At 46.9% G+C, this 23,909-nt stretch overlaps 1 protein-coding gene across 8 annotated transcripts in view; it reads right to left on the reverse strand.

Moving 5' to 3' along the window:
- The window catches only part of inavab (innate immunity activator b), a 99,815-nt gene that overhangs the window by 35,762 nt on the left and 40,144 nt on the right, over nucleotides 1–23,909 (reverse strand). For 6 of the 8 annotated variants that reach the window (XM_038820228.1, XM_038820225.1, XM_038820226.1 and 3 more), the window contains 2 exons: nucleotides 15,188–15,317; nucleotides 356–480 (listed from right to left, as the gene is read on the reverse strand). In XM_038820228.1, the coding sequence (XP_038676156.1) occupies nucleotides 356–480; nucleotides 15,188–15,242 (180 nt within the window). In that variant the 5' untranslated portion in view covers nucleotides 15,243–15,317. Of the gene's footprint in view, nucleotides 1–355; nucleotides 481–15,187; nucleotides 15,318–21,915; nucleotides 21,984–23,909 lie in introns of those variants that run through there. The other 2 variants (XM_038820223.1, XM_038820224.1) reach the window with 1 other exon arrangement.

A 23,909-nucleotide genomic window follows, 5' to 3' on the forward strand; every position in this document is an offset into this window, starting at 1 on the left:
ATGACTTTGAAATGTTGCTGCATCACAATCCTAGAAATCTCCCCCAAAATCGCGATGTAGGTGTACCTCTACCATGTAGATTGCATGATTGTTCGAAAGCTAGTGTCTGAAACAAACATGTTGGACTTTAACCTAGTGTTGTAAGACATCTTAATGTAGATTGAAGGGGTACAAGAGAGTGCCTCACCACCACCTCTGTAAGGCAATTAGGGGTGGGTAATAAATTTTGGAATTCGCCGTGACACTCCGGAACCCATGGAGGAATTTTAAAAACGGTTTGCCACAATTAACATAACCATAATTGCAAAACACTGAAATCAGCAGAACCCAAAGCCTTTCATATGCTGGTACTCACAGATTCGCGTAAACACAGTTTTTTCAGTTCATCCAAATAAATCTCAAGCGTTTCTTCCAGCATTTGCTTACGGGAAATGACAGACCGATACCTATCTTTCGTCGGTGACTGAGGACTGTCTGACCCTGTGAACAGAACACCAATTATGAACTAATGATGATGTGAGCTTGATAGCTTCAAGTTATTTTTGTCAGTTTTGGAACACAAGACATTTTTTTCTCATGGACCTATTTCTCCTCGCTCCCTCTCTTCCTGACCTAAGTTAAGCCACTTCTTAGCTTTCCCATTTCAGGCACATTATCCTCTCAGACCCATCCTCAACCTATAGCTACTCCTCGGCTCCTACCTACCCTCCTGTCACAGTGCCAAGCTTGAATCTCCTTTGAATAAGCCCACATCTTCCCTTTGTACATCTCGACCAATTCAGGAGAGCTCGGCGAGGCATTGATCGATGCTTTGCTCCTGCGCTACCCAATCCTGCCCTCTCTCAGTGACATTCCCACATAATACTGGCACTGGGGGATATCCTCATCATCCGTTTCTGTCTCCCCCACCCCAACTATCACCACCAAGATGAATGCCATATACAACTATAATCAGTGTCAGCACTTTCCTCCAAAGTGCGTGCCACCCATTATCTTATTGTGGATGATTTAATTGATGTCTTTTAAAACTTGCATCTTATTCAAGGTTCAGCACTTAACTCCATTATCTCACAATTGCCTCCCTAGCCACTGTGGTGGTATGGCTTTCATTATCAAACTACAATTGTTTTGATTCCCTGCCCCTCTGGCTCCTCTTTCTCCTTCAAAACCTTCACCTTATTCCACCCTCCCATCTCATTTTTAAAATTCGCATTCCCTCCCGTGCTTTTAGTTACTCCTCCTGATATCACCATCTTTAGCTTGCCATTTATTGATTATTTTCAAAAAGATCTCTGTGAAGCCCGTGGGGAATTTTTCCAACCATAATGCTGCCAGTTGTTTGCGCTCAATATGATTTGTTGGAAGCAATAGCCAGCTGTACTTTATGGAAGCAAGAGCAGGTGCCATCGAGGTGATCAACAAAGTTCACATTTCAAATATCTGCATATTTGCTTAAATAGTCTATTTCTATTGAAAATGTGTGCATTCCCCAGCTGTTGCAAACTTAGTTGAAATGAAAAATGAAATGAAAATCGCTTATTATCACGAGTAGGCTTCAATGAAGTTACTGTGAAAAGCCCCTAGTCGCCACATTCCGGCGCCTGTCCGGGGAGGCTGGTACGGGAATCGAACCGTGCTGCTGGCTTGCTTGGTCTGCTTTATAAGCCAGCGATTTAGCCTTGTGAGCTAAACCAGCCCCAGTTTCAAGTTTTGTTCCAATCTTGGGTCCATGAACTCAGCTAAGGGCCTAATGGCGGGTAATATAATTTGCTTTGATGCCCATAGATTAGGGAGGTATACAATTCTTCAGGCCACATTATTGCTGTTTAATGGCTCTTTTAGGAAACGCCCATTGAATGAGGACAAGGTCTGGCTTGTCTGTAATGCCTCCCACAATTAGCTATCCTGTTGACACCCTGTATTGTCTACTTTCTCCTGAGTTTGCATTTATAGGGTTTAGAACGCTACCACCCACATTCTACCTTGCCCTAAGTTCTGCTCATCCTGTTTGCCCAGTCCTCTGGTTTCCTGTCTATCATCCATACTGATTTTAAAATCCTTATCCCCACTTGAAAACCTATTCACTGCATCACTCTTACCCTATTTCTCCAATCTCTTTCAATCCGGATGTCTCAACTCCATCTATGGCATTTCCCTGGTCCCCAGGCAGCCCTTTACTTTCAGTCATCTCTCACCTGCACTTTGGAACTTTCCTCCCAACCCACTTGTGGTTTAGAAGCATACACTAATAGCGCCCCACCACGGCGTGTTTTTGGCGGGAGGGAGCTCGCCATTGGCCAGTGATGGAATCATCCACTCCCGCTGATGTCAACGGTGTTTTGCATTGTTCGCCAGCCTGGCCGGAAGGAAACCCATCGCAGAGGGTTGCCATTGGTGGGACCGGACAATCCCGCCAATGGGAAGGACTGGAAAATTCAGCCCTAAATCTACCTCTTCAAAGTCTTCCCTTAAAAACTCCCTGTGACTAATGGTACTCCATTATGAAGCACATTGTGAAAGTACTATACAAATGTGTCACTCTCAAAGTTTATAGGTGAGAAATAGCAATAAAAGCAATATGTTGGAAGGCTGCAAGTTTTTGGCAATCACATAGAATTCTAGAATTCCTACAGTGCAGGAGGAGGTCATTCGGCCCATCGAATCTGCATCAACCCTCCAAAACCCTCCAAACCCTCCAACCCTGCCCAGGCCCACTCCCCTCTTTATTCCCGCAACCTAACCTACACATCTTTGCGTAAGTAGAAATTTAGCATGGCCAATCCATCTAACCTCCACATCTTTGGACTGTGGGAGGAAACCAGAGCACCCGGGGGAAACCCACGCAGACACGGGGAAAAAGTGCAGACTTTTTCAAGGTTTCTCCAAGAACTGGAGTACTTGGCGCTGTGTGGCAGCAGTGCTAACCACCGTGCCACCCATTACCTTAGCATAATGTACTGCCTTCAGGAGCGGAGGGGAGAAAGTTCAAAGCAAGCAACTTTGAAACAAGCTCACCGACAAAGACAGTAGTGACATCCGTTATGTTGTAATGAGTTCTTACATGACTCATTGTTAAGTTGCCTATCCCATCTGTCTGTACATTTCGAGATACCATGTCTGAGCAATACTTAGATAGCTCCCTTTCATTGTGTTCAGTTAATAATTAACTCTGCAGCTGCAGAATTGAAGCCTTTTAATGACATCATAACTGCCACGATATTCATCTGTTTGTTTGTTGCTGTTACCAAGTGACTCAAGGACAGACCTAACATCCAAGAGCTTGGTTGGGCAAACAATAGTAGAATCAGGAAGTGGCCCTCTTTAGACAGACTTATGCCAGTTCATCCATCGTCTGTAGCAATTTTGTTATTGTCTCTGAATAAATTAGTTTAACATCTCCAGAATTAAAGTTTCTCTAACTTGTATTAGATACACCTACATTGTGTCAATCATTTCAAAGATGCAGTATAATTTTTAAGCAAGCGAATTCACGTCTAAGAATGCTTTTCTGGGATTGTTAAACGAATCAAGGTAGAGATGAAATTGCTGTTCAGCAATTATTCCTTACAGAACACAATCTGTATTGGGAGGATTGTGAAGATTGTAGTAATCTTTCACTGAAAATAATTGGCTGAGTGGAACAAATTAGGTTATTAAAGACATAATAACAAAACAAAACACTGTGGACGCTGAAGATCGGAAACATAAAAAGAGGATGTGCTGGAAAAACTCAGCAGGTCTGGCAGCATCTGTGGAGAGAAACAGAGTTAGCATTTCGAGTCCAAGATGACTCTTCATCAGAACTCCGAGGAGGGGATTTCTGAAGAAAGGATCATATTGGACTCTAAACATTCAGCCTGCTTCGCTCTCCACAGATGCTGCCAGACCTGCTGAGCTTTTTCAGCACTTTGTCTTTTTATTATAGTCTGTGGTCACTTTGTGAAGGACCCTATCAGAACAGGAAAATGTTCTTCAATGCATTTGATAACGGTGACATTGCCAAAGATCATTCAATTCAGCAAGAACATCCCTGGTTTTGTTTTTAACCATTTTATTGTAGCAGGTGTTGTCACTGCTCTGGCAGAATCTGTTTTGGTAGCCAATATGAAAGGGTACAGTCACCAAACATTCTTATTCATTACTTTGTCTTATCCCTTTGTTTAAATTATTCTCATTCACTGGCAACTATCCAATATATGCTGTTTATCATAAGTTACCATCTACTACTGGTAATGAACATACTTCATGCAAGGTATCATGCAAGAATTCACAGCAAACCTTTGGTCTGGTGAAATCAAAATTACAAAGATAAATATAAAATAGTCAAATAAATGCTACTGACTCTGGTACATATGCTGAAGCAGACAAGTTCTAATAATGGGTATAATGTTTTGTAGAAGAGTGGAACCATGATGATGGTGGACCAGAAATGGAAATGCATCACTGTTCTCATTGCCAGCATGATTGCTGCCATCTTTACTGGGTCTTTACATGGACGCTCCAGGTAGGAACCTACTTTCAATATGCTAATCAAGGTCCCATGAAATTGGCAAGAACTTAATGCAGTCTTGAGATATCAATAGATAGGGCGTGCACCAAAGATGCACTGCCGATTGATACCAGATGTACAGCGACCTAACTATGTTCTTTAAAAGTTTTAAAAGGTAGGCTGCTCAATGTAGACCATTTAGAAATGTGAGGTACAAGTTGCTTTTTTAAATAGATTTTTACGGGACATAAATGTTCCTCACTGCTCCAAAAAATCTTTCAGTTTGACTGCATCCAAACCATTCCCTGTGGAGTTCTGAGAGGTCATCTGACTGAAACATGTAAGATTCTGAAAGGGCTTGACAGGGTACACACAGAGATTCTAGAAAACAGGGTCACAGTCTGAGGATAAAGGCCAATCTTTCAGACTGATGTTAGGAGAAATGTCTTCATTCAAAGGACTATGAATCTTTGGAATTCTCTATCTGAGGGGGTTATTTTGTTCCATTACTGAACACAGTTAAGCCTGAAATCGATTTTGTTCTTGGTTTCTCAGGGAATCAAAGGATGAGGAAAGTGAGGATCAGCCTTGATCGTTTTGAAAGGTGGAGCAGGCTCAGGGGCCTGAATGGTACTCCTGCTCCTGTTTCTTATATTCTTATGCAACTTAATACTTCTTTTCTACCTCTGGGGAAGATACTAGATTTTCCACTGTTCATCGAGCTGTGAGTGTTGATTCAGAATTTGAAGATCAAATGTTAATGAGGCATGGACCTCCAAAGGGCTCAGGCTCCATGCCAAGCACATCAGGCAAGTTGGCACAATCCCACAGTTAAAAGCCCTGCAAAGCCCAAGGCCATTAAATTGTGCGGCATAAATGTTTGTTCACAAGTGATTAATATTTTCATACAAAATTCTTGTTGTCCCCCATTTGAACTGATGTTATGATTTGAATTGGATTAACACCTCTGCTAAGATAACAGGGGTGGGATTCTCAAAACCTGCGGCAGTGTCCACGCCATCGTAAACGCCATCACGTTTAACGACGGCGTGAACGGGCCGCTCCCACGACTAATTCTGGCCCCTATAGTTCACACCGCTCCAGCTGCAGATCCCGGCGCAAACTGTGAGCCACGGGATCTGCGCCTACGCAATTGCGTCAGCACCAACGAGGACATGCGCAGTGGCACCGGCACCAATGCGTGCATGCGCAGTGGCCTCCTTTAATGTGCCGGCCCCAATGCAACATGGCGCAGGACTACAGGGGCCGGCGCGTAGGAAAGGGGGCCCCCAGCTACAGAGGCCGGCCCGACGATTGGTGTGCCCTGATCGCATGCCAGGCCACATCGGAGGCCCCCCTGGCATCAGGTCCCCCCCCCCCCCCCCCCAAAGGCTGCCACCCGACCCTTATATGCCAAGGTCCCACCGGCCCAGAGCAGGTTAGAACGGAGCCGGCGGGACTCGGCTCTTTTCTTACGGCTGCTCGGCCCATCCGGGCCAGAGAATCATGGGGGGGGGGGCGCGTAGAGCGGCCCGCAACCAGCGCCGCACCAATCGCGCCGGTGCCAATTCTCCACTGAATTGCGTGCCACCGTCGGGGCGGCGTGGCGCGATTCGTGTGGCCCGCAGGCGATTCTCCGACCTGGCGCAGGGTTGGAGAATCCCGCCCCAGACATTTTAGCATTCTTACATTAATATGATGCTGTTAAGGAAGAGACAAACAAGTTAAGTGTGATTTCAAATGAAGGTTTGTGGCTCACAATGGGAAAGTGATTATTATGCAACCTGAAATACAGTTGGTGCAAATCATCACATATTTCCCTGGCTTCTACAAGTCACAGCACAGCACAGTGTTGAAGTAATCAAACCTGACTGAGGAAGTGAGAGTTAATGCTGCTTTTCAAAATACATATGATTGCAACAGCTAAAGACAGGTTGTGACTTGTTTTCTCAAACATGTTAAAATGGCTAGAGGTTTGCGAAAAGACAAATGGCTTGATTAATGAAAGATTGTGTGACATTTGAAGTATGGAAATTAATATGTGACTGTGTTCCAAATTTCACTTGTGCACCAGAATACATCGACTATTTGGAAGCCTTAATACAGAGCCTTAAATTTCAAAATTAGATATACATGTTTTCACATGCAATGTGTTCTTCTATCTGACTTGGACAGTCTAATTGAAACAAAATGCCTTATGCGTGCGATATTTGGCTGTGCTGTGTGCTGCAATCACCCGTCCTTCCCGGACGGGTCTCGCTGCTGTCCCACGCTCGCCCCCGCTTCTGCCGCTCCTCCCGTCCTCCATCTCCAGTTTCCTTGGTCCCCGCTCCTGGAGATGTCATGCACGTTTTGGCATCCCGTGTCCTCCCTCCGGCTCCTGCTTCCCTGCCCCCCCCCTCCACGGTTCGCCTCCCTCTCCCCAGGTTTAGCTGTCTTCCCCCCCCTCCCCCCCCCCCCCCCCGTGGTTCACCCCTCCCTCCTCAGGTTTAGCTGTCCCCCCCCCCCCCCCCCCCTCCCTCCCAGTCCATCTCTCCCCTCCATGCCCCGGCTACCTGGCCTCGACTCCCGACCATTTTCCCCTGATTCTTGGCCACCCGGCTATTCTTCCTCTTGTTCGTTGGCCACAAACAGGTCCCGGAACAGTTGCATGAATGGCTCCCACGTTCTGTGGAAGCCGTCGTCTGACCCTCGGATGGCGAATTTAATTTTCTCCATTTGGAGAGGTTCCGAGAGGTCGGACAGCCAGTCTGCAGCTCTGGGTGGTGCTGCTGACCGCCAGCCAAACAGGATTCTATGGTGGGCGATCAGGGAGGCAAAGGCAAGGGCGTCCACCCTCCTCCCCAGGAATAGATCTGGCTAGTCTGAAGCCCCGAAGACCGCCACTATCGGGCATGGCTCCACCCTCACCCCCACCACTTTGGACATAGCCTCGAAGAAGGCTGTCCAGTACTCCACAAGTCTGGGGCAAGACCAGAACATGTGGGCGTGGTTGGCCGGGCCTCTTTGGCACCGTTCACATCTGTCCTCCACCTCCGGGAAGAACCTACTCATACGGGTTCTTGTTAAGTGGGCTCTATGTACCACTTTTAGTTGCGTCAGGCTGAGCCTTGCGCACATGGTGGTGGAGTTGACCCTATGCAGTGCCTCGCTCCAGAGTCCCCACCCTATCTCAATCCCCAGGTCCTCCTCCCATTTCTTTCTTGTTGCGTCCAGTACGGTGTCGGCTCTTTCTACCAGTCGGTCATACATGTCGCTACAGTTCCCTTTATCTAGGATGCTTGTGTCCAGTAGGTCTTCCAGTAGTGTCTGTCGTGGCGGTTGTGGGTACGTCCTTGTCTTTAATAGAAATGTTAATAGAATCTCTCGTGTAAACACATTTCCTTATACTTACAACCTCCCACCAGTGGGAGAGCTGTACTGGCTCAATTTTGTGTTTTATCGAGGAACTCTACGCCGCAGCCTCAATTTTTCTGCTTTCCAATTTGCTACACGTTTTTCGAATTAACTATAAATATTAATGTAAAATCAAAGTATAAACAAAATTCTGGTTATACAGCTGTATCAGAGTTGCCTAAATAAATACGACAGAGGTATAGCTTGGAAATATTTTTGAAATGGTGCAGATATCATAATACCACCAGCATATAGTTATCACAAGATGATAGCTATTGCCAAAGCATTCACCCACTGAGGCAGACTCCTATCTCATTCCCTAGAACTAGATCCAGCACTATTTCCTCGTGGAGTTAGAAATGTTAAGATTATGAAAATGCCTGTGTGTAAATTTTTGGAATTCTTCACCTTCCTTGCACTTTGTTGATCAATAAATCGGTCACTGTCTAACAAACCAATATCAACCATGCCATCAGATGTAAATAAGGAACTATTCTCGCCAATGGATCTGACTCTTAATGGAAGAAATGCACCCCTCAGTATATCAGCCTGAAATTTCCATTTTCTCAAGTTCAATAATTAATACCGGTTTAATGAACTAAAAGATAGGACATGCCACAATCAAATTGCTGTTGGCAAAATGATTAATTCAACAATGTTCTGCTAAAAGCTGGAAAACTGAAGAGCCTTCCATTGAAACAAAATATCTTTTATAACAGAGCTGGAGGAGTGATTCAGAATATTGCCAAATATGCCATCTTCAAGCCATACTAATCTAAAAGACTGCAGCTACAGATTCCGAGTACTCTCCAACCTACCCTATTATCATGACATGTGCAATACAGACACAATCAAAGCACTGTTACTACTGTCCTTGACAGAGATGAATTGAGGTTTCACTCGCTCCAATATATTTTAAAATATTCTTTGTTTCCATTTTTTTAAACAAAAGTAACCCTTTGAAGAAATTATATTAGGAATGGAAATTTTCTTTTATACTAATGCATCCAGTGTAGATGCATTGCTAACCTAAAATAACGCGGGTGGGATTCCCTCAGCCCACGCCGGGCTGGAGAATCACCGGTCCGGGCGCGAATCGCGCAAATCAGGTCTGCCGATTCTCAGGAGAGCAGAGAATCAGTGCCATTGGCGCTGGCACGGTCGGTGCGGTGTCGGTGGGGGACCACTCTACGCACACCCCCCCCCCCCCCCCCCACACGGCGATTCAACACCCAGGATGGTCCGAGCGGCGGCAAACAAAATCCTAGTCCTGTCGGCGCCGTCCACATGTGGTCTTACCCGGCAGGACCTCGGCATGCAGCCATCCGGGGGCGGCCTGGCCCGTGATCGGGGTCTGCCGATCGGCAGGCCGGCCTCTCGGGCTGGGGGCCTCTTGTGATCAGCGGCGGTCCCTGTAGCCCTACACCATGTTGCGTCGGGGCTGGAGTGGAGAAAGGAGCCACCGCGCATGCGCGCAACTGCACGGTCGCGGCCTGCATGCGCAGACCCGTGGCGCCCATTTGACGGTGGCATCACCAGCTGGAGTGGCATAGGTCGCTCCAGTGCCGTGCTGGCTTACTGAGGGGCTCGGAATCGCTGATCCTGAGGGCCAGTTGACGCTGTCGTGAAGCGCGACAGAGAATCCCGCCCCATGTTCTGCTGCAATTTATTAAAAAAGACATTGAAATTACACTGGGGGCTCCTAGTGTATGAATGAAGAGCATTTTATCTGAAATTCCTCACTCTACTGTTTGGTGGAGGATTATCCTTATTATCTTAAGGAGGTTGGGACCTTCACTGGAATAGTGGAGGGTGGAAATTGAGGTAACTGTGTTAAACAGTCATACCCCAATGTTAACAATAATGATGTTAAATCGGATACAGAGCATGGCCATATAATGGAAAAATATGTTCATTAAGCTTTCTCATTGATGAACATTTGCTTAATGAGACTGTTTCCAATTCTCTTCCCGCACCAATGAGTCTGTTTACTCAGACACTAATTTTTGTATTCAATTCATAGAATCATAGAATCCTTACTGTACTGATGGAGGGCTATTCAGCCCCTTAAGTCTGCAGCGACCATCTGGAAGAATACCCCACCGAGGCTCACTCCCCCTGCCCTATCCTCATAACCTCACCTAACATACACATCTTTGGACAATAAGGGGAAATCTTTTAGCTTGGCCAGTCTACCTGACCTGAACATCTTTCGACTGTGGGAGAAAACCCACGCAGACATGGGGAGAATGTGCAAACTCCACACAGACAGTCACCCAAGGCCGGAATTTGACCTGGTTCCTTGGTGCTGTGAAGCAGCAGTGCGAACCACTGTACAGCTGTAATTCGGTAATGTTTGCTTAAAAAAATGATTGGTTGAAGCTAAAGTTTGCATTTTTCAGCTATTTCAACAACGATGGCTCCTCTACTGTACACATATAACAAGAGAACCTTTTTTAAAAAAGTTCTCTGTAATATCATTGCACAAAGGCTAAAGAATCGACTTACATACTGAAATTTAGCTTCAAATAACCAGAGCTCATGAAGTCTTAGTTTTGACTGTTCAACAATTCTCACTGACTATCGTAGTATTGTCATTTGCAAAGTATAAGAAAATCCTATGATGCCCACTTCACATTTTTATATTTGTGTGAAAATGGTCAAACCATGCAACTAAAACTTTACTAAGCAGGTAAACAAGAGGACTTTACAACAACTCTGCAGACAAATGACAAGTTGTATTACAGCGTTATGTATCTGGGAACACATTGCTGGTTCTGCATTACATGATGTACAGTGACATCAGCAGAGCGTTTGCGTGAGCTTTGGAGCAGATCACTATCTTGACTGTATGAGCAAATACTTTAATAAGCCTGTCATTGTGTTTTTGCAAGAATCCAGAGTGTTGCCACCTTCATACCTTGTCTCTTTGCGGCAACAAAGAAACATAATAGGAGAGATAACTGGCGACAAGGATTGAGGCAGAAAGATTGCTGGAAAGAAGATTTTTGTCGCCTAATAATGAGGCGGCATCGGGAGTAAAGTTAGATACCTGGGATCGAACCCACGCTCACAGACATCAGGCGAATCAGTACCGCTGATGTGAAGGTTTAAAAAAGATTTTTGACAGAAAGTGTGTAAGAAGACCGACAGTCGGAGAAGACTTGCTTGTGTTGAAGTGAGTAGGGTCTGGGCTGCAAGGACTGTGCACGTGGCGAAGCTGGGCTGTGGGGAACGGGTATTTTGAAGTCTGCCGACTCTGCCACTACTCAGAAGAAAAGTTAAAATACTCAGGCAAAAAGGGGAAAGATTTACTTGTTGCTTGTTCAAGGGATTGTTGTGTATATTTTACATCACAGTCGGAAAGGAGGAAGTGTAGACTCTAGGAGCCTGGATCCAAGAAGACTTCACCTACACCAAGAAGGTGCAAAAAAAGCAACACAAATAAACAATCTAGTCATGTCTACAAATTAGTAGATGAAGCTCGTGATCGCTCATAGGACAGCGAAACTGAGATACTGCAAGAGCTTAAGCTTGGTGTTTTGTCAATACAGGGCGATCAACAATATTTTGGGGAATATCCAAAACTTGAAGGTTATGAAATTAAAATGGAAGTTGATATGAGTGCAGCGGTATTGCTAATACCACAATTTGTCATCAAAAGCTTAAGTATCTGCCTTTAATCTGTCAAATATGATTCTAAGGACGTACAGTGAAGAGGTCAATCAATTAAAAGCATGCATTATGGTGAAAGTTGAAGCAACTGGACAGACGGCAAATTTGCCTCTTCATGTAGTCCATGGAAAGTTTCCTGCTCTATTTGACAGAGCATGGTTGGCTAAGATTAGGCTGAACTGGGAAAGAGTCAATTAATGGATTCAAAGAGCAACTTGCACCAACTTCTGAAGAAGTATAAGAAGGTGTGCAAAGATTCATAAGACTCCAAACAGATTAATAAGGAAAGGAGTCATTGACCCTGTTGCTGCAAGTGACTGGGCAACAACAATTGCTCCTGTATTAAAACGGGATGGCTGAATGAGAATTTGTGGAGATTTTAAAACTATTATTAACCCAGTTTTGTGCGTAGTTCATTACCCACTGCCGTGATTGAAGACTTGTTTGCTGGATATTCTGGAGGATAAAAATTCAGTAAAATCGTTTTTTCACAGGCATATCTGCAGATGAATGTGGTTGCAGAATCATAGCCACTACTGACCATCTGTCTGTTTTGTTACAGAAGACTTCCTTTTTGAATAGCATATGCACCTGTTCTTTGTAAAAGACCCATGGATCACATTCTAAGTGGGTTGCAATGTATTTAGATTACATACTCATCGCCTGTTCAAGTGAACAGGAACACTTAGAGAATTTGGAAGTTACCCTGAAGTGATTACAGAGCCACAACCTGAGAGTTAAGAAGAAAAATTATCAAGTCATCCATAAATTACTGTGGCCATATCGTTGACAAAGATGGCGTACACAAAGAAACAAAAACAATTTGGCGGGACGGGAATCGCGCCGCGCCGTCGGCGGGCCCCCCCCGGCAATTCTCCGGCCCGTAATGAGTCGAAGTCCGGCCGCTGACAGGCCTCTCCCGCCGGCGTGGATTAAACCACCTACCTGACCAGCGGGATTGGCGGCGCAGGCGGGCTCTGGGTCCTTGGGGGGGCGCGGGCCGATCTGACCCCGGGGGATGCCCCCACGGTGGCCTGGCCCGCGATCGGGACCCACCGATCGGCCGGCGGGCCTGTGCCTTGGGGACACTCTTTTTCTTCTGCCTTCGCCATGGTCTTCACCATGGCAGAGGCAGAAGAGACCCCCTCCCCTGCGCATGTGTCGGTATGACGTCAGCAGCCGCAATGCTCCTGCGCATGCCCGGACTTACGCCGGTCGGCGAAGTCCTTTCGGCCCTGCTGAAGAACATTTTGTCAATGTTTTGTATTTTTTGCTTGTGGATAGTGTACCTGTGACTTTATCTCAAGTTCGAAGATATCCACAAACCAATCCAGTGATGGGGAAGGTGATGGACTTGGTTCACAAAGGAACGCTGTCAGATTTCCATCGGAAAAATACAGATCTCAAGTCCTACATCATACAAAGCCTTGGTTGACAGTACAGAATGAATTTCTATTGTGGGGAATCCGTTTGATTATTCCTCTGTGCTTATGTAGTAGAATCATTGACCAACTCATGAGGAACCGGTGTGGTGAGAATGAGGTCACTGGCATGCAGTTATTTTCCATGGCTAGGATTAGATGTTCAAATTGAAGAGAAAGTTGGGCAATGCCAATCTTGTGCAAAACTAAGGAACACGCCACCATTGCAACCATTACATCGATGGGAATGGCCAACTCTACCACCGTGGCAGAGAATGCACATCGATAATGCTGGTGCACTGGAGGGACTCATGTTCTTAGTGATTGTGGACGCACACTCGAAAGGGCTAGAAGTCGCAATAATAAAGTCAATGACAGAGCTGACCATTGAAAAACTATATATTCGCAAGGTTTGGAAAACCGGAGCAGATTGTCAGTGATAATGGTATACAATTTACTTCAAAGAAGTTTGAAAGGGAATGGTATACACCATTTCAAGTCAGCTCTATATCATCCAGGAACAAACGGACTGGCTGAACATTTTGCGCAACCATTAAAGCATTCTATCAAAGCATCGAAGGATCAGGGTCATTATCAAGAAGAGGAAATGAATTTCTAATGTCTTATTGGAACCATGTAGTTCCCCAGCAATGCTGTTGTTTAAGAGGGAACTACGAACACAGTTTGATTTGTTATCTCCACCTGATAAATTAGAGATTGTCAAACGACAACAAGAAGGACAAACTGCTAGAAGGGAGAAAATCTCTAAAAGGTGAGCATTCAACCAGGGAGAGCGAGTGATAGCTAGATGTTACACCACCAACGATAAATGGGTACCAGCTATGATCCTAGCAAAGACTCCAATATCATACACCGTACAGATGGATGATGAAAGAGTTCAGTGATGTCATGCTGATCAGTTACTTGCTGCATCAAAAAGTTCTCCTTCAGAAGATCTAGACAGCTATACTTTGGAATGGAGACTAGAAATAGTGACGAGTTCAGATTCTGTTTCTGCGGACTTTTCAATGCCTTTAGTGACAGATATTGAAATAACTACTCAAGAAATACCATTAAAAAAAAGGAATGAGGGCACTTCTGAAATCACAAGTAGCTGAGTTCAAGAGTGCTAAATTCTACCAAAAAGGAATAGACGTCCACCACAGAGACTGTCTTATTGAATTGTAAATATGTCCAGGGTCCCAGGTTCAATTCCCCGCTGGGTCACTGTCTGTGCGGAGTCTGCACGTTCTCCCCGTGTCTGCATGGGTTTCCTCCGGGTGCTCCGGTTTCCTACCACAATCCAAAGAGGTGAAGATTAGGTGCATTGGCCATGATGAATTGCCCTTAGTGACCCAAAATGTTAGGAGAGCTTATTGGGCAACGGGGATAGGGTGGAAGTGAGGGCTGAAGTGGGTCGGTGGGGACTCGATGGGCCAAGTGGCCTCCCTCTGCGCTGTATGTTCTATGTGTTCACAGCTCCAGGGTCCCAGGCTCGGCTCCTGGCTTGGATGATGGTGTGCGGAGTCTGCACATTCTCCCCATGTCTGGGTTTCTTCTGGGTACTCTTGTTTCCTCCCACAGTCTGAAGAGATGTGCAGGTTAGGCGTATTGGCCCTGCTAAATTGTCCTTAGTGTCCAAAAATGTTAGTGGGGTGAAAGAGAAAATGCTGGAAAATCTCAGCAAGTCTGGCAACATCTGTAGGGAGAGAAATTATTGCGACTTCTGGCCGTTTCGAGTCCAATGACTCTTTCTCAATGTTAGTGGGGTTATGGGGACTGTTGCAGTGCTGGTGCAAATTCTGCATTGTAAATTCTATGCTTCTATGATTCTATGAAAATCAGAGAGGCTAATGCTTGCAGGTGGTGAATCACAGCTTGAACGCTGCTTTCAAAATACATAAAGTTGATATAAAATTCCCAAACTGAAATTCGAGGAAGTTACACAAAGAAAGAGAGACTGAGATGGACAACTAAAATACCTAAAGTCTTTGGATTGGTTAAGAATATTATTTTGGAACAACATTCAATATTTAAATGCAGGCCATCCTTCTAGTGAGATAATACCCAGAACCATAAATGTAGAGGAAATTAAAGTGTAAATCAATCTTATGGGCTCAAGTTAGCAACAAGGACAATAAGAAAATGGATTGATCCATTCAAGAATAAATGATACTATAAAACAAAACAGAAATAAAAAGGTTACCTGACTGGAGAATGACTCCACTGTCAGAATCACTGGTTTCATCTTTGTTTTCCATCTCGTGGAAGAGTATATTGTCCACTCTCCCTTTGGTCCAGAAATAATTTATCACGAGAAGGCTGGAGGTATTCACCTGATAATTAGAATAACAATAAAAAACAGATTGAAGGCACATTATTGTGTTTAAATTGTTTTGAAATAAAATACACAAGGATTGGGGAGTTGAAAATATGCTTTCAAAGATAATTTTTCCTGTTTTTTTAACTATTTGGATTCTGCCTATGTTGACCCAATTACTAACCTCAGTGACTGCAAATGAACTTTTGTTCAAATATAAAATCAGAGGCCCGTGCCTTACTAATCCTGGATACCTTTCATCTCGTGCCTAAATCAGGGATTATCTCAGTACCTAAAAAAACCATTGTAAAAATAAACACACAAATGCAAAGTCCAAATCATGTACATTGGTTCACATTATGAGATATGGTAGTGTTCCCAAATGTGCACCTGCACAAATGTGGACATGTACACTGTTGCTATCTTTAACTGTGCCTGGCAGTGCTTGGTCAGAAAGAAAACAACGTGCTTGGCAGCAGTGTTTATTTCTATTTTTTTTTCTTAGAATTCATAGAATTTACAGTGCAGAAGGAGGCCATTCGGCCCATCGAGTCTGCATTGGCTCTTGGAAAGAGCACCCGACCCAACCCCACACCTCCACCCTATCCCCATAACCCAGTAATCCCACCCAACACTAAGGGCAATTTGGACACTAACTGCTATTGAGCATGGCCAATCCGCACAACTTGCACATCTTTGGACTGCGGGAGGAAACCAGAGCACCCGGAGGAAACCCACGCACACACGGGGAGAAGGTGCAGACTCCACACAGATAGTGACCTAAGCTGGGAATCAAACCTGGGACCCTGGAGCTGTGAAACAATTGTGCTAACCACAATGCTACCATGTTGCCCTAAACAAAAATGACAAAGCAGGTGCAAAATTCTGTTTACAATGAAGCAGTTAACACGCTTATGGGTTGTGCTTTACATTCATTTGTACCAAAGGGTCACCCTGTTGGGAGTTTTCTATAGGCCACCTAATAGTTCTAGGGATGTAGAGGAAAGGATGGCGAAGATGATTCTGGAAAAGAGCGAAAGTAACAGGGTAGTTGTTATGGGAGACTTTAACTTTCCAAATATTGACTGGAAAAGATATAGTTCGAGTACATTAGATGGGTCGTTCTTTGTACAATGTGTGCAGGAGGGTTTCCTGACACAATATGTTGACAGGCCAACAAGAGGCGAGGCCACATTGGATTTGGTTTTGGGTAATGAACCAGGCCAGGTGTTAGATCTGGAGGTAGGTGAGCACTTTGGAAACAGTGACCACAATTCGGTGACCTTTACGTTAGTGATGGAAAGGGATAAGTATACCCCGCAGGGCAAGAGTTATAGCTGGGGGAAGGGAAATTATGATGCCATTAGACATGACTTAGGATGTGTTGGTTGGAGAAGTAGGCTGCAAGGGTTGGGCACACTGGATATGTGGAGCTTGTTCAAGGAACAGCTATTGCATGTTCTTGATAAGTACGTACCAGTCAGGCAGGGAGGAAGGGGTCGAGCGAGGGAACCGTGGTTTACCAAAGAAGTGGAATCTCTTGTTAAGAGGAAGAAGGAGGCCTATGTGAAGATGAGGCATGAAGTTTCAGTTGGGGCGCTTGATAGTTACAAGGAAGCGAGGAAGGATCTAAAGAGAGAGCTGAGACGAGCAAGGAGGGGACATGAGAAGTCTTTGGCAGGTAGGATCAAGGAAAACCCAAAAGCTTTCTATAGGTATGTCAGGAATAAAAGAATGACTAGGGTAAGAGTAGGGCCAGTCAAGGACAGTGGTGGGAAGTTGTGTGTGGAGGCTGAGGAGATAAGCGAGATACTAAATGAATACTTTTTGTCAGTATTCACTCAAGAAAAAGATAATATTGTGGAGGAGAATGCTGAGACCCAGGCTATTAGAATAGATGGCATTGAGGTGCGTAGAGAAGAAGTGTTGGCAATTCTGGACAAGGTGAAAATAGATAAGTCCCCGGGGCCGGATGGGATTTATCCTAGGATTCTCTGGGAAGCCAGGGAAGAGATTGCTGAGCCTTTGGCTTTGATTTTTAGGTCATCATTGGCTACAGGAATAGTGCCAGAGGACTGGAGGATAGCAAATGTGGTCCCTTTGTTCAAGAAGGGGAGTAGAGATAACCCCGGTAACTATAGACCGGTGAGCCTAACGTCTGTGGTGGGTAAGGTCTTGGAGAGGATTATAAAAGATACGATTTATAATCATCTAGATAGGAATAATATGATTAGGGATAGTCAGCATGGTTTTGTGAAGGGTAGGTCATGCGTCACAAACCTTATCGAGTTCTTTGAGAAGGTGACTGAACAGGTAGACGAGGGTAGAGCAGTTGATGTGGTGTATATGGATTTCAGTAAAGCGTTTGATAAGGTTCCCCACGGTCGGCTATTGCAGAAAATACGGAGGCTGGGGATTGAGGGTGATTTAGAGATGTGAATCAGAAATTGGCTAGTTGAAAGAAGACAGAGAGTGGTAGTTGATGGGAAATGTTCAGAATGGAGTTCAGTTACGAGTGGCGTACCACAAGGATCTGTTCTGGGGCCGTTGCTGTTTGTCATTTTTATAAATGACCTAGAGGAGGGCGCAGAAGGATGGGTGAGTAAATTTGCAGACGACACTAAAGTCGGTGGAGTTGTAGACAGTGCAGAAGGATGTTGCAGGTTACAGAGGGACATAGATAAGCTGCAGAGCTGGGCTGAGAGGTGGCAAATGGAGTTTAATGTGGAGAAGTGTGAGGTGATTCACTTTGGAAAGAATAACAGGAATGCGGAATATTTGGCTAATGGTAAAATTCTTGGTAGTGTGGATGAGCAGAGGGATCTCGGTGTCCATGTACATAGATCCCTGAAAGTTGCCACCCAGGTTGATAGGGTTGTGAAGAAGGCCTATGGTGTGTTGGCCTTTATTGGTAGAGGGATTGAGTTCCGGAGCCATGAGGTCATGTTGCAGTTGTACAAAACTCTAGTACGGCCGCATTTGGAGTATTGCGTACAGTTCTGGTCGCCTCATTATAGGAAGGACGTGGAAGCTTTGGAACGGGTGCAGAGGAGATTTACCAGGATGTTGCCTGGTATGGAGGGAAAATCTTATGAGGAAAGGCTGATGGACTTGAGGTTGTTTTCGTTAGAGAGAAGAAGGTTAAGAGGTGACTTAATAGAGGCATACAAAATGATCAGAGGGTTAGATAGGGTGGACAGCGAGAGCCTTCTCCCGCGGATGGGGGTGGCTAGCACGAGGGGACATAGCCTTAAATTGAGGGGTAATAGATATAGGACAGAGGTCAGAGGTGGTTTTTTTACGCAAAGAGTGGTGAGGCCGTGGAATGCCCTACCTGCAACAGTAGTGAACTCGCCAACATTGAGGGCATTTAAAAGTTTATTGGATAAGCATATGGATGATAAGGGCATAGTGTAGGTTAGATGGCCTTTAGTTTTTTTTTCCATGTCGGTGCAACATCGAGGGCCGAAGGGCCTGTACTGCGCTGTATCGTTCTATGTTCTATGTTCTAAATTAGCCAACTACAAAACAATTCTTCTTGATTTTAATAAATGACGGTCATTGTCTTAATTAACTTCTTATCACCTCGTCCTGTTGTTATCTGATTGCAGATCAATTTTCAGTCATGCCCGATCTTTTTCTATAGCATATTTTGCATGGTTACTGTTCTCCTGATATGTTTTGTCACTAATTCCTGTTCATATCAAAATTCAGCAATATGGAAATATTTATTCCGAGAAATCATCCCCGACTTTTAAATGTAACCCAAATTTGGCCGCCAAGATTTGTCGTTGGAAACAGCTATTACTACAATCTAAAAATGGCTTGCATTGAAAACCTGCTCAATCCCAGAAATCTTACACTTAGATATCACTCCTCTTAATACTGGTGCATCAAATATGGAGTGAGAAAAATGGGTTGGGGATGGTGGGGGTGGCAATGAAGGGAAATGGGACAGAAGAGACCAAGAGATAAGATACTTAGAAGACTTTTGAAGTCAAGGCAAGTTTGTTTTGAGGACGGGTCCCGAATGACACTGGTAGGATAGATGAACAGTACTCTGGAATCAGTGATTGGAGGACGCAAGTTCAAACATATAGGGCGGGATTCTCCCCTACCCAGTGGGCGGGGGGTCCCGGCAGGATGGAGTGGCGTGAACCACTCCGGCGTCAGGCCGCCCCAAAGGTGCGAAGTCCTCCGCACCTTTAGGGGGCAAGCCCTCATCTTTAGGGGCTAGGCCCGCGCCGGAGTGGTTTGCGCCCCGCCTGCCGGCGTGGAAGGCCTTTGGCACCACGCCAGCCGGGGCCGAAGGAACTCCGCCGGCCGACGGAAGTCCGCGCATGCGCGGGAGCGTCAGCGGCTGCCAAACGTCATATCCGCACATGCGCAGGAGGGGGTCATCTCCGCGTCAGCCATCGCGGAGGCTGACACGGCCGACGCGGAGGGGAAAGAGTGCCCCCCACGGCACAGACCCTCCCGCGGATCGGTGGGCCCCGATCGCGGGCCAGGCCACCGTGGGGGCACCCCCCCCGGGGCCCGATCGGCCCGCGCCCCCCCTGGACCCCAGAGCCCGCCCGCGCCACCTGGTCCCACCGGTAAGGGAGGTGGTTTAATTCACGGCGGCGGGACCTGCATTACAGCAGCAGGACTTTGGCCCATTGCGGGCCGAAGAATCGCCGGGGGGGGGGGGGGGGGGGGGGACCGGCGCAGCACGATTCCCGCCCCTGCTGAATCTTCGGTGCCGGAGATTTCGCCGGCCGGTGGGGGCGGGATCCACGCCGCCCCCCGCCGATCCTCCAACCCGGCGAGGGGTCGGAGAATCCTGCGCCTTGATGGAGAAGATTTCCCAAATAGGCTTTCATGTACCATCGGTAGATAATCAAGACACACTCTGCATCATAACAGCAGCAAAAATATAAGAACGTTAACAAATTCCAAAATGTTCAATTGTTGGGGGTAATTTTGTTGAACACAAGCTTGTTGGGCGGAATTCTCTGGTCTTGCCCGCCCGCCGTCTTGCTCGAGGTCAATGGACTCTTACATGGTCCACGTCCCGCCCATGGCGATCATGTGGCAGCGGAAGAATCTGGCCCATTGTTTCCTTCTCCACCAAGCTTGGCCAACAATCATCTGAGTTGCTTTAGAATTCTGGTGCGGGATTCTCCGACCCCCCCCGCCGGGTCGGAGAATCGCTGGGGGCCGCGTTAATCCCGCCCCCGCCGTGTCCCGAATTCTCCGCCACCAGAGATTCGGCAGGGGCGGGAATCGCGCCGTGCCAGTCGGCGGGGCCTCCGTGCCAGTCGGCGGGCCTCCCCGGCGATTCTGCGGCCTGCGATGGGCCAAAGTCCCGCCGCTGTCAACCCTCTCCCGCCGGCGTGGATCAAACCACCTACCTTACCGGCAGGAGCAGGCGGCGCGGGCGGGCTCCGAGGTCCTGGGGGGGGCGCGGGGCGATATTGCCCAGGGGGTGCCCCCAAGGTGGCCTGGCCCGCGATCGGGGCCCACCGATCAGCGGGAGGGCCTGTGTAAGGGCACTCTTTTCCTTCCGCCTTCGCCATGGTCTCGCCAATGGCAGAGGCGGAAGTGAACCCCTTCCCTGCGCATGCACAGGGATGACGTCAGCAGCCGCTGATGCTCCGGCGCATGCGTGGACTTACGCCAGCTGGCGAAGTCCCATCGGCCCCGACAGGCGTGGCGCCAAAGGTTCATGCCACTCCATCACGCCGGGACCCCCCGCCCCGCCGGGTAGGGGAGAATCCCGGCCCTGGTTACCCAAAAAGCTGAAACTAAAACATGACCATATTCTGAGTGAATTAATCCCAAGCAATTACATTAGTCGACAGCTGGGGATGGAGAGGTGAAGACAAAAACACATAGGTTAAACATTAGAGCACACATGTCATTCACTATGCACTCTTTTATTGAAATTATATATTATAAAATAAAGAATATTTCCACTTTCGTTTCTGACTGTCCTACCAAAAACTACCTAAACATTCTGTGGATTAAAACGTCTGGACTAACTTGGCATGTGCCCAAGAAATCACTTAAACCTCCTTCCCACATAACAAATCTAATGTCGAGCATGAGAGCAAAGCTATAAGCAAACCACAAGTTGAGGTTTTTCAGATTAATGATATAATGTTAAGTCAGTGGACATGTTCCATCACATTTAAACCTGTCTGACTGAAATGCCTGGGGTAGTAACAACTATTTCTTTTTGAAACAATGATTATATGTCAATCTGTGAATCTGATCAACTGACACTGTTACTGAAAAAAATAACCCTCGAGTGTGTTAAATGTGACAATACATGCTGTGGAAAATAATTAGGCTATCTTTTCTAAATTGTATGGTGCACCCATTCTCCTCCATCTTGTCCGTATGTGCTTTTATTCTGCAATCTCTTTGAGGTTTCCCTGCAAATGTTTGCTGTAAACTAGAGTGTAAAAGAATGTAAGATTGGGACGGTACATAAGAAATACAGACTTGTTGTAGTTAGGTATTTCTTTTAAGTGGCACAATTTTACAAAGTGATAGAATAAAATGATAAAGCTTAAATGGTCAGTATGTAACTTAAACGCCCACTGGCATCATGGACCTGAATTTCTTACCAGGAAGGTTAGTGGGGAACACATCCCTGCCAACTCCAACATGCCTGCTACCATTGTAGGCTCTAACGATTGGCAACAGATAGGAGGTCCGACCGTCATGAGGAGGAAATCCCACCTTGGAGAGCTGCCACCTATCAGTTTGGCTGACAGCTCTCCAGGCACAGCGCTGCAGTGGCTGGAAGAGGCACTGCAGCAATATGCCTGGAACATAGGGCAGATCTCTTCCAATCCCCTGCTGGCAGGTTCAATGGTGGGCGGGAGGTGGTGGGGGAGAATTGGACGGGAGGCCCAAATATCAGTTTTACTGGCATGAATTTACAACGGGACCATCCATTGGTGCCCACCATGGTGGATCGGGAAACCCGCTGGAGACTGGGTTGAAACTCATTTGTATGCCGCTAATGGATGCAGATGAAGGCCCGACCTTCAGCGCCCAATTCTTGGTGGCACCAGCAGGAAACGATGCTGTAGCAAAACATATTTGGAAGAATGTGGCATGCAGATGTTGGGACTCACCCAAACAATCCCTGAGGCTACCTCCAGAGTTCTGGATGAAGGTCGAATGCAAGTCTAGACTGCAGAATGCCACAGGAATGGATGGGAGAGCATCAACTGGTGGACCTTCCAGATTCGGTGTCCTGGAGGAGGCTCATCTTCCAATCTCAGAATGTTCCTGGAGATCTATCTTCTTTCTCAGAAGGTCCATCCCCTGCCTCAGAGTGCTCACAGAGATCCATCTTCATTTCCAGGAGGTCAATTACCTTTCTTCAATAGTTGGTCAGTGATGTTGGGCATCATTTAAATTTTGTGCCTGGATTGGAAAGCGGACTACTAGCCATCAGGCCTGCTCCGCCACCTAATACAGCACAAAATATTAATTGCATAATTAATGAGGTCAGGGCCAGAAGGTTTTGCGTGTTTTTCAGCCAGCCTCTGCAGCGGGAAATGCTCTACTTTCCTGTCCCTGTCACGGCATTTAAAAATGGCATCCCGATCGCTCGCCACAACGGGGAGCTCCGGCGAGCAGAGCTCCCCGTTGTAAAAAGCGGGGCTATGGGCGGCCTCGGCCGCGCATTCCCTGTTCATGCCCCTTATTCAACACGAGTCGCGTTGAATAGCCATGTGTTTTTTGGCACTGCGAGTGCCAGGAAACACGTGGCTTAAAGCGCTCGTTTGGGGACTTCGTTCCCTTTTGGAAGATCATGGTTTAGCTGGTTTAGCTCACTGGAGGGGCTGGTTTAGCTCACTGGGCTAAATCGCTGGCTTTTAAAGCAGACCAAGCAGGCCAGCAGCACGGTTCGATTCCCGTACCAGCCTCCCTGGACAGGATTCGGAATGTGGCGACTAGGGACTTTTCACAGTAACTTCATTGAAGCCTACTCGTGACAATAAGTGATTTTCATTTCATGGCAGGGATTCTCCGAACCTCCGTGCCAAAATCATGCTCGGTGCAGAGGGCGGAGAATGGGGTCTCAGACCCGCGATGCCAGGTCGTGATTCTGCACAGACCGGAGAATTGCCGCCAGCAGCGTGTGCGGTCGATGCAGCGTCGGTCGGGGGACGTTGAAAGAGGCCCCCGCGGCGATTCTCTGCGATCGACTGGCTGAGTTCCCGGCGAGTTCCACCGGCATGGATCCAACCTGGTTCCACCCTGCAGGAGCTCAAACTTGTGAGAGCGCTGGCCCTTCTGGTTGGGGGGGGGCTGGGGGGATCAGACTCCAGGTGGGGCCTCCACGATGGACTGGCCCGCGACCAGGGGCTAACAATCGGCGGGCGCGTGCGATCGGGGGGGGGGGGGGGGGGGGGGCTATCTTCTTCCGCGCTGGCACCACCATGTTGCACGGGGGCCGGCGCAAAATTGGAAGTGCAGGGCTCCGTATCGGCAGCCGGAGCTGTGGGGCGCATGCCGGGGCCCTGCTGGCCCTCTTTAAACCGGAGAATCACTCCGGAATTTTTGAAAAACATCTGGCGTGATTCGCGCCCGTCTTCCGGCG

The sequence above is a fragment of the Scyliorhinus canicula genome, chromosome 15 (genome assembly GCF_902713615.1).
Source record: "Scyliorhinus canicula chromosome 15, sScyCan1.1, whole genome shotgun sequence".
Classification (NCBI taxonomy): Eukaryota; Metazoa; Chordata; class Chondrichthyes; order Carcharhiniformes; family Scyliorhinidae; genus Scyliorhinus; species Scyliorhinus canicula.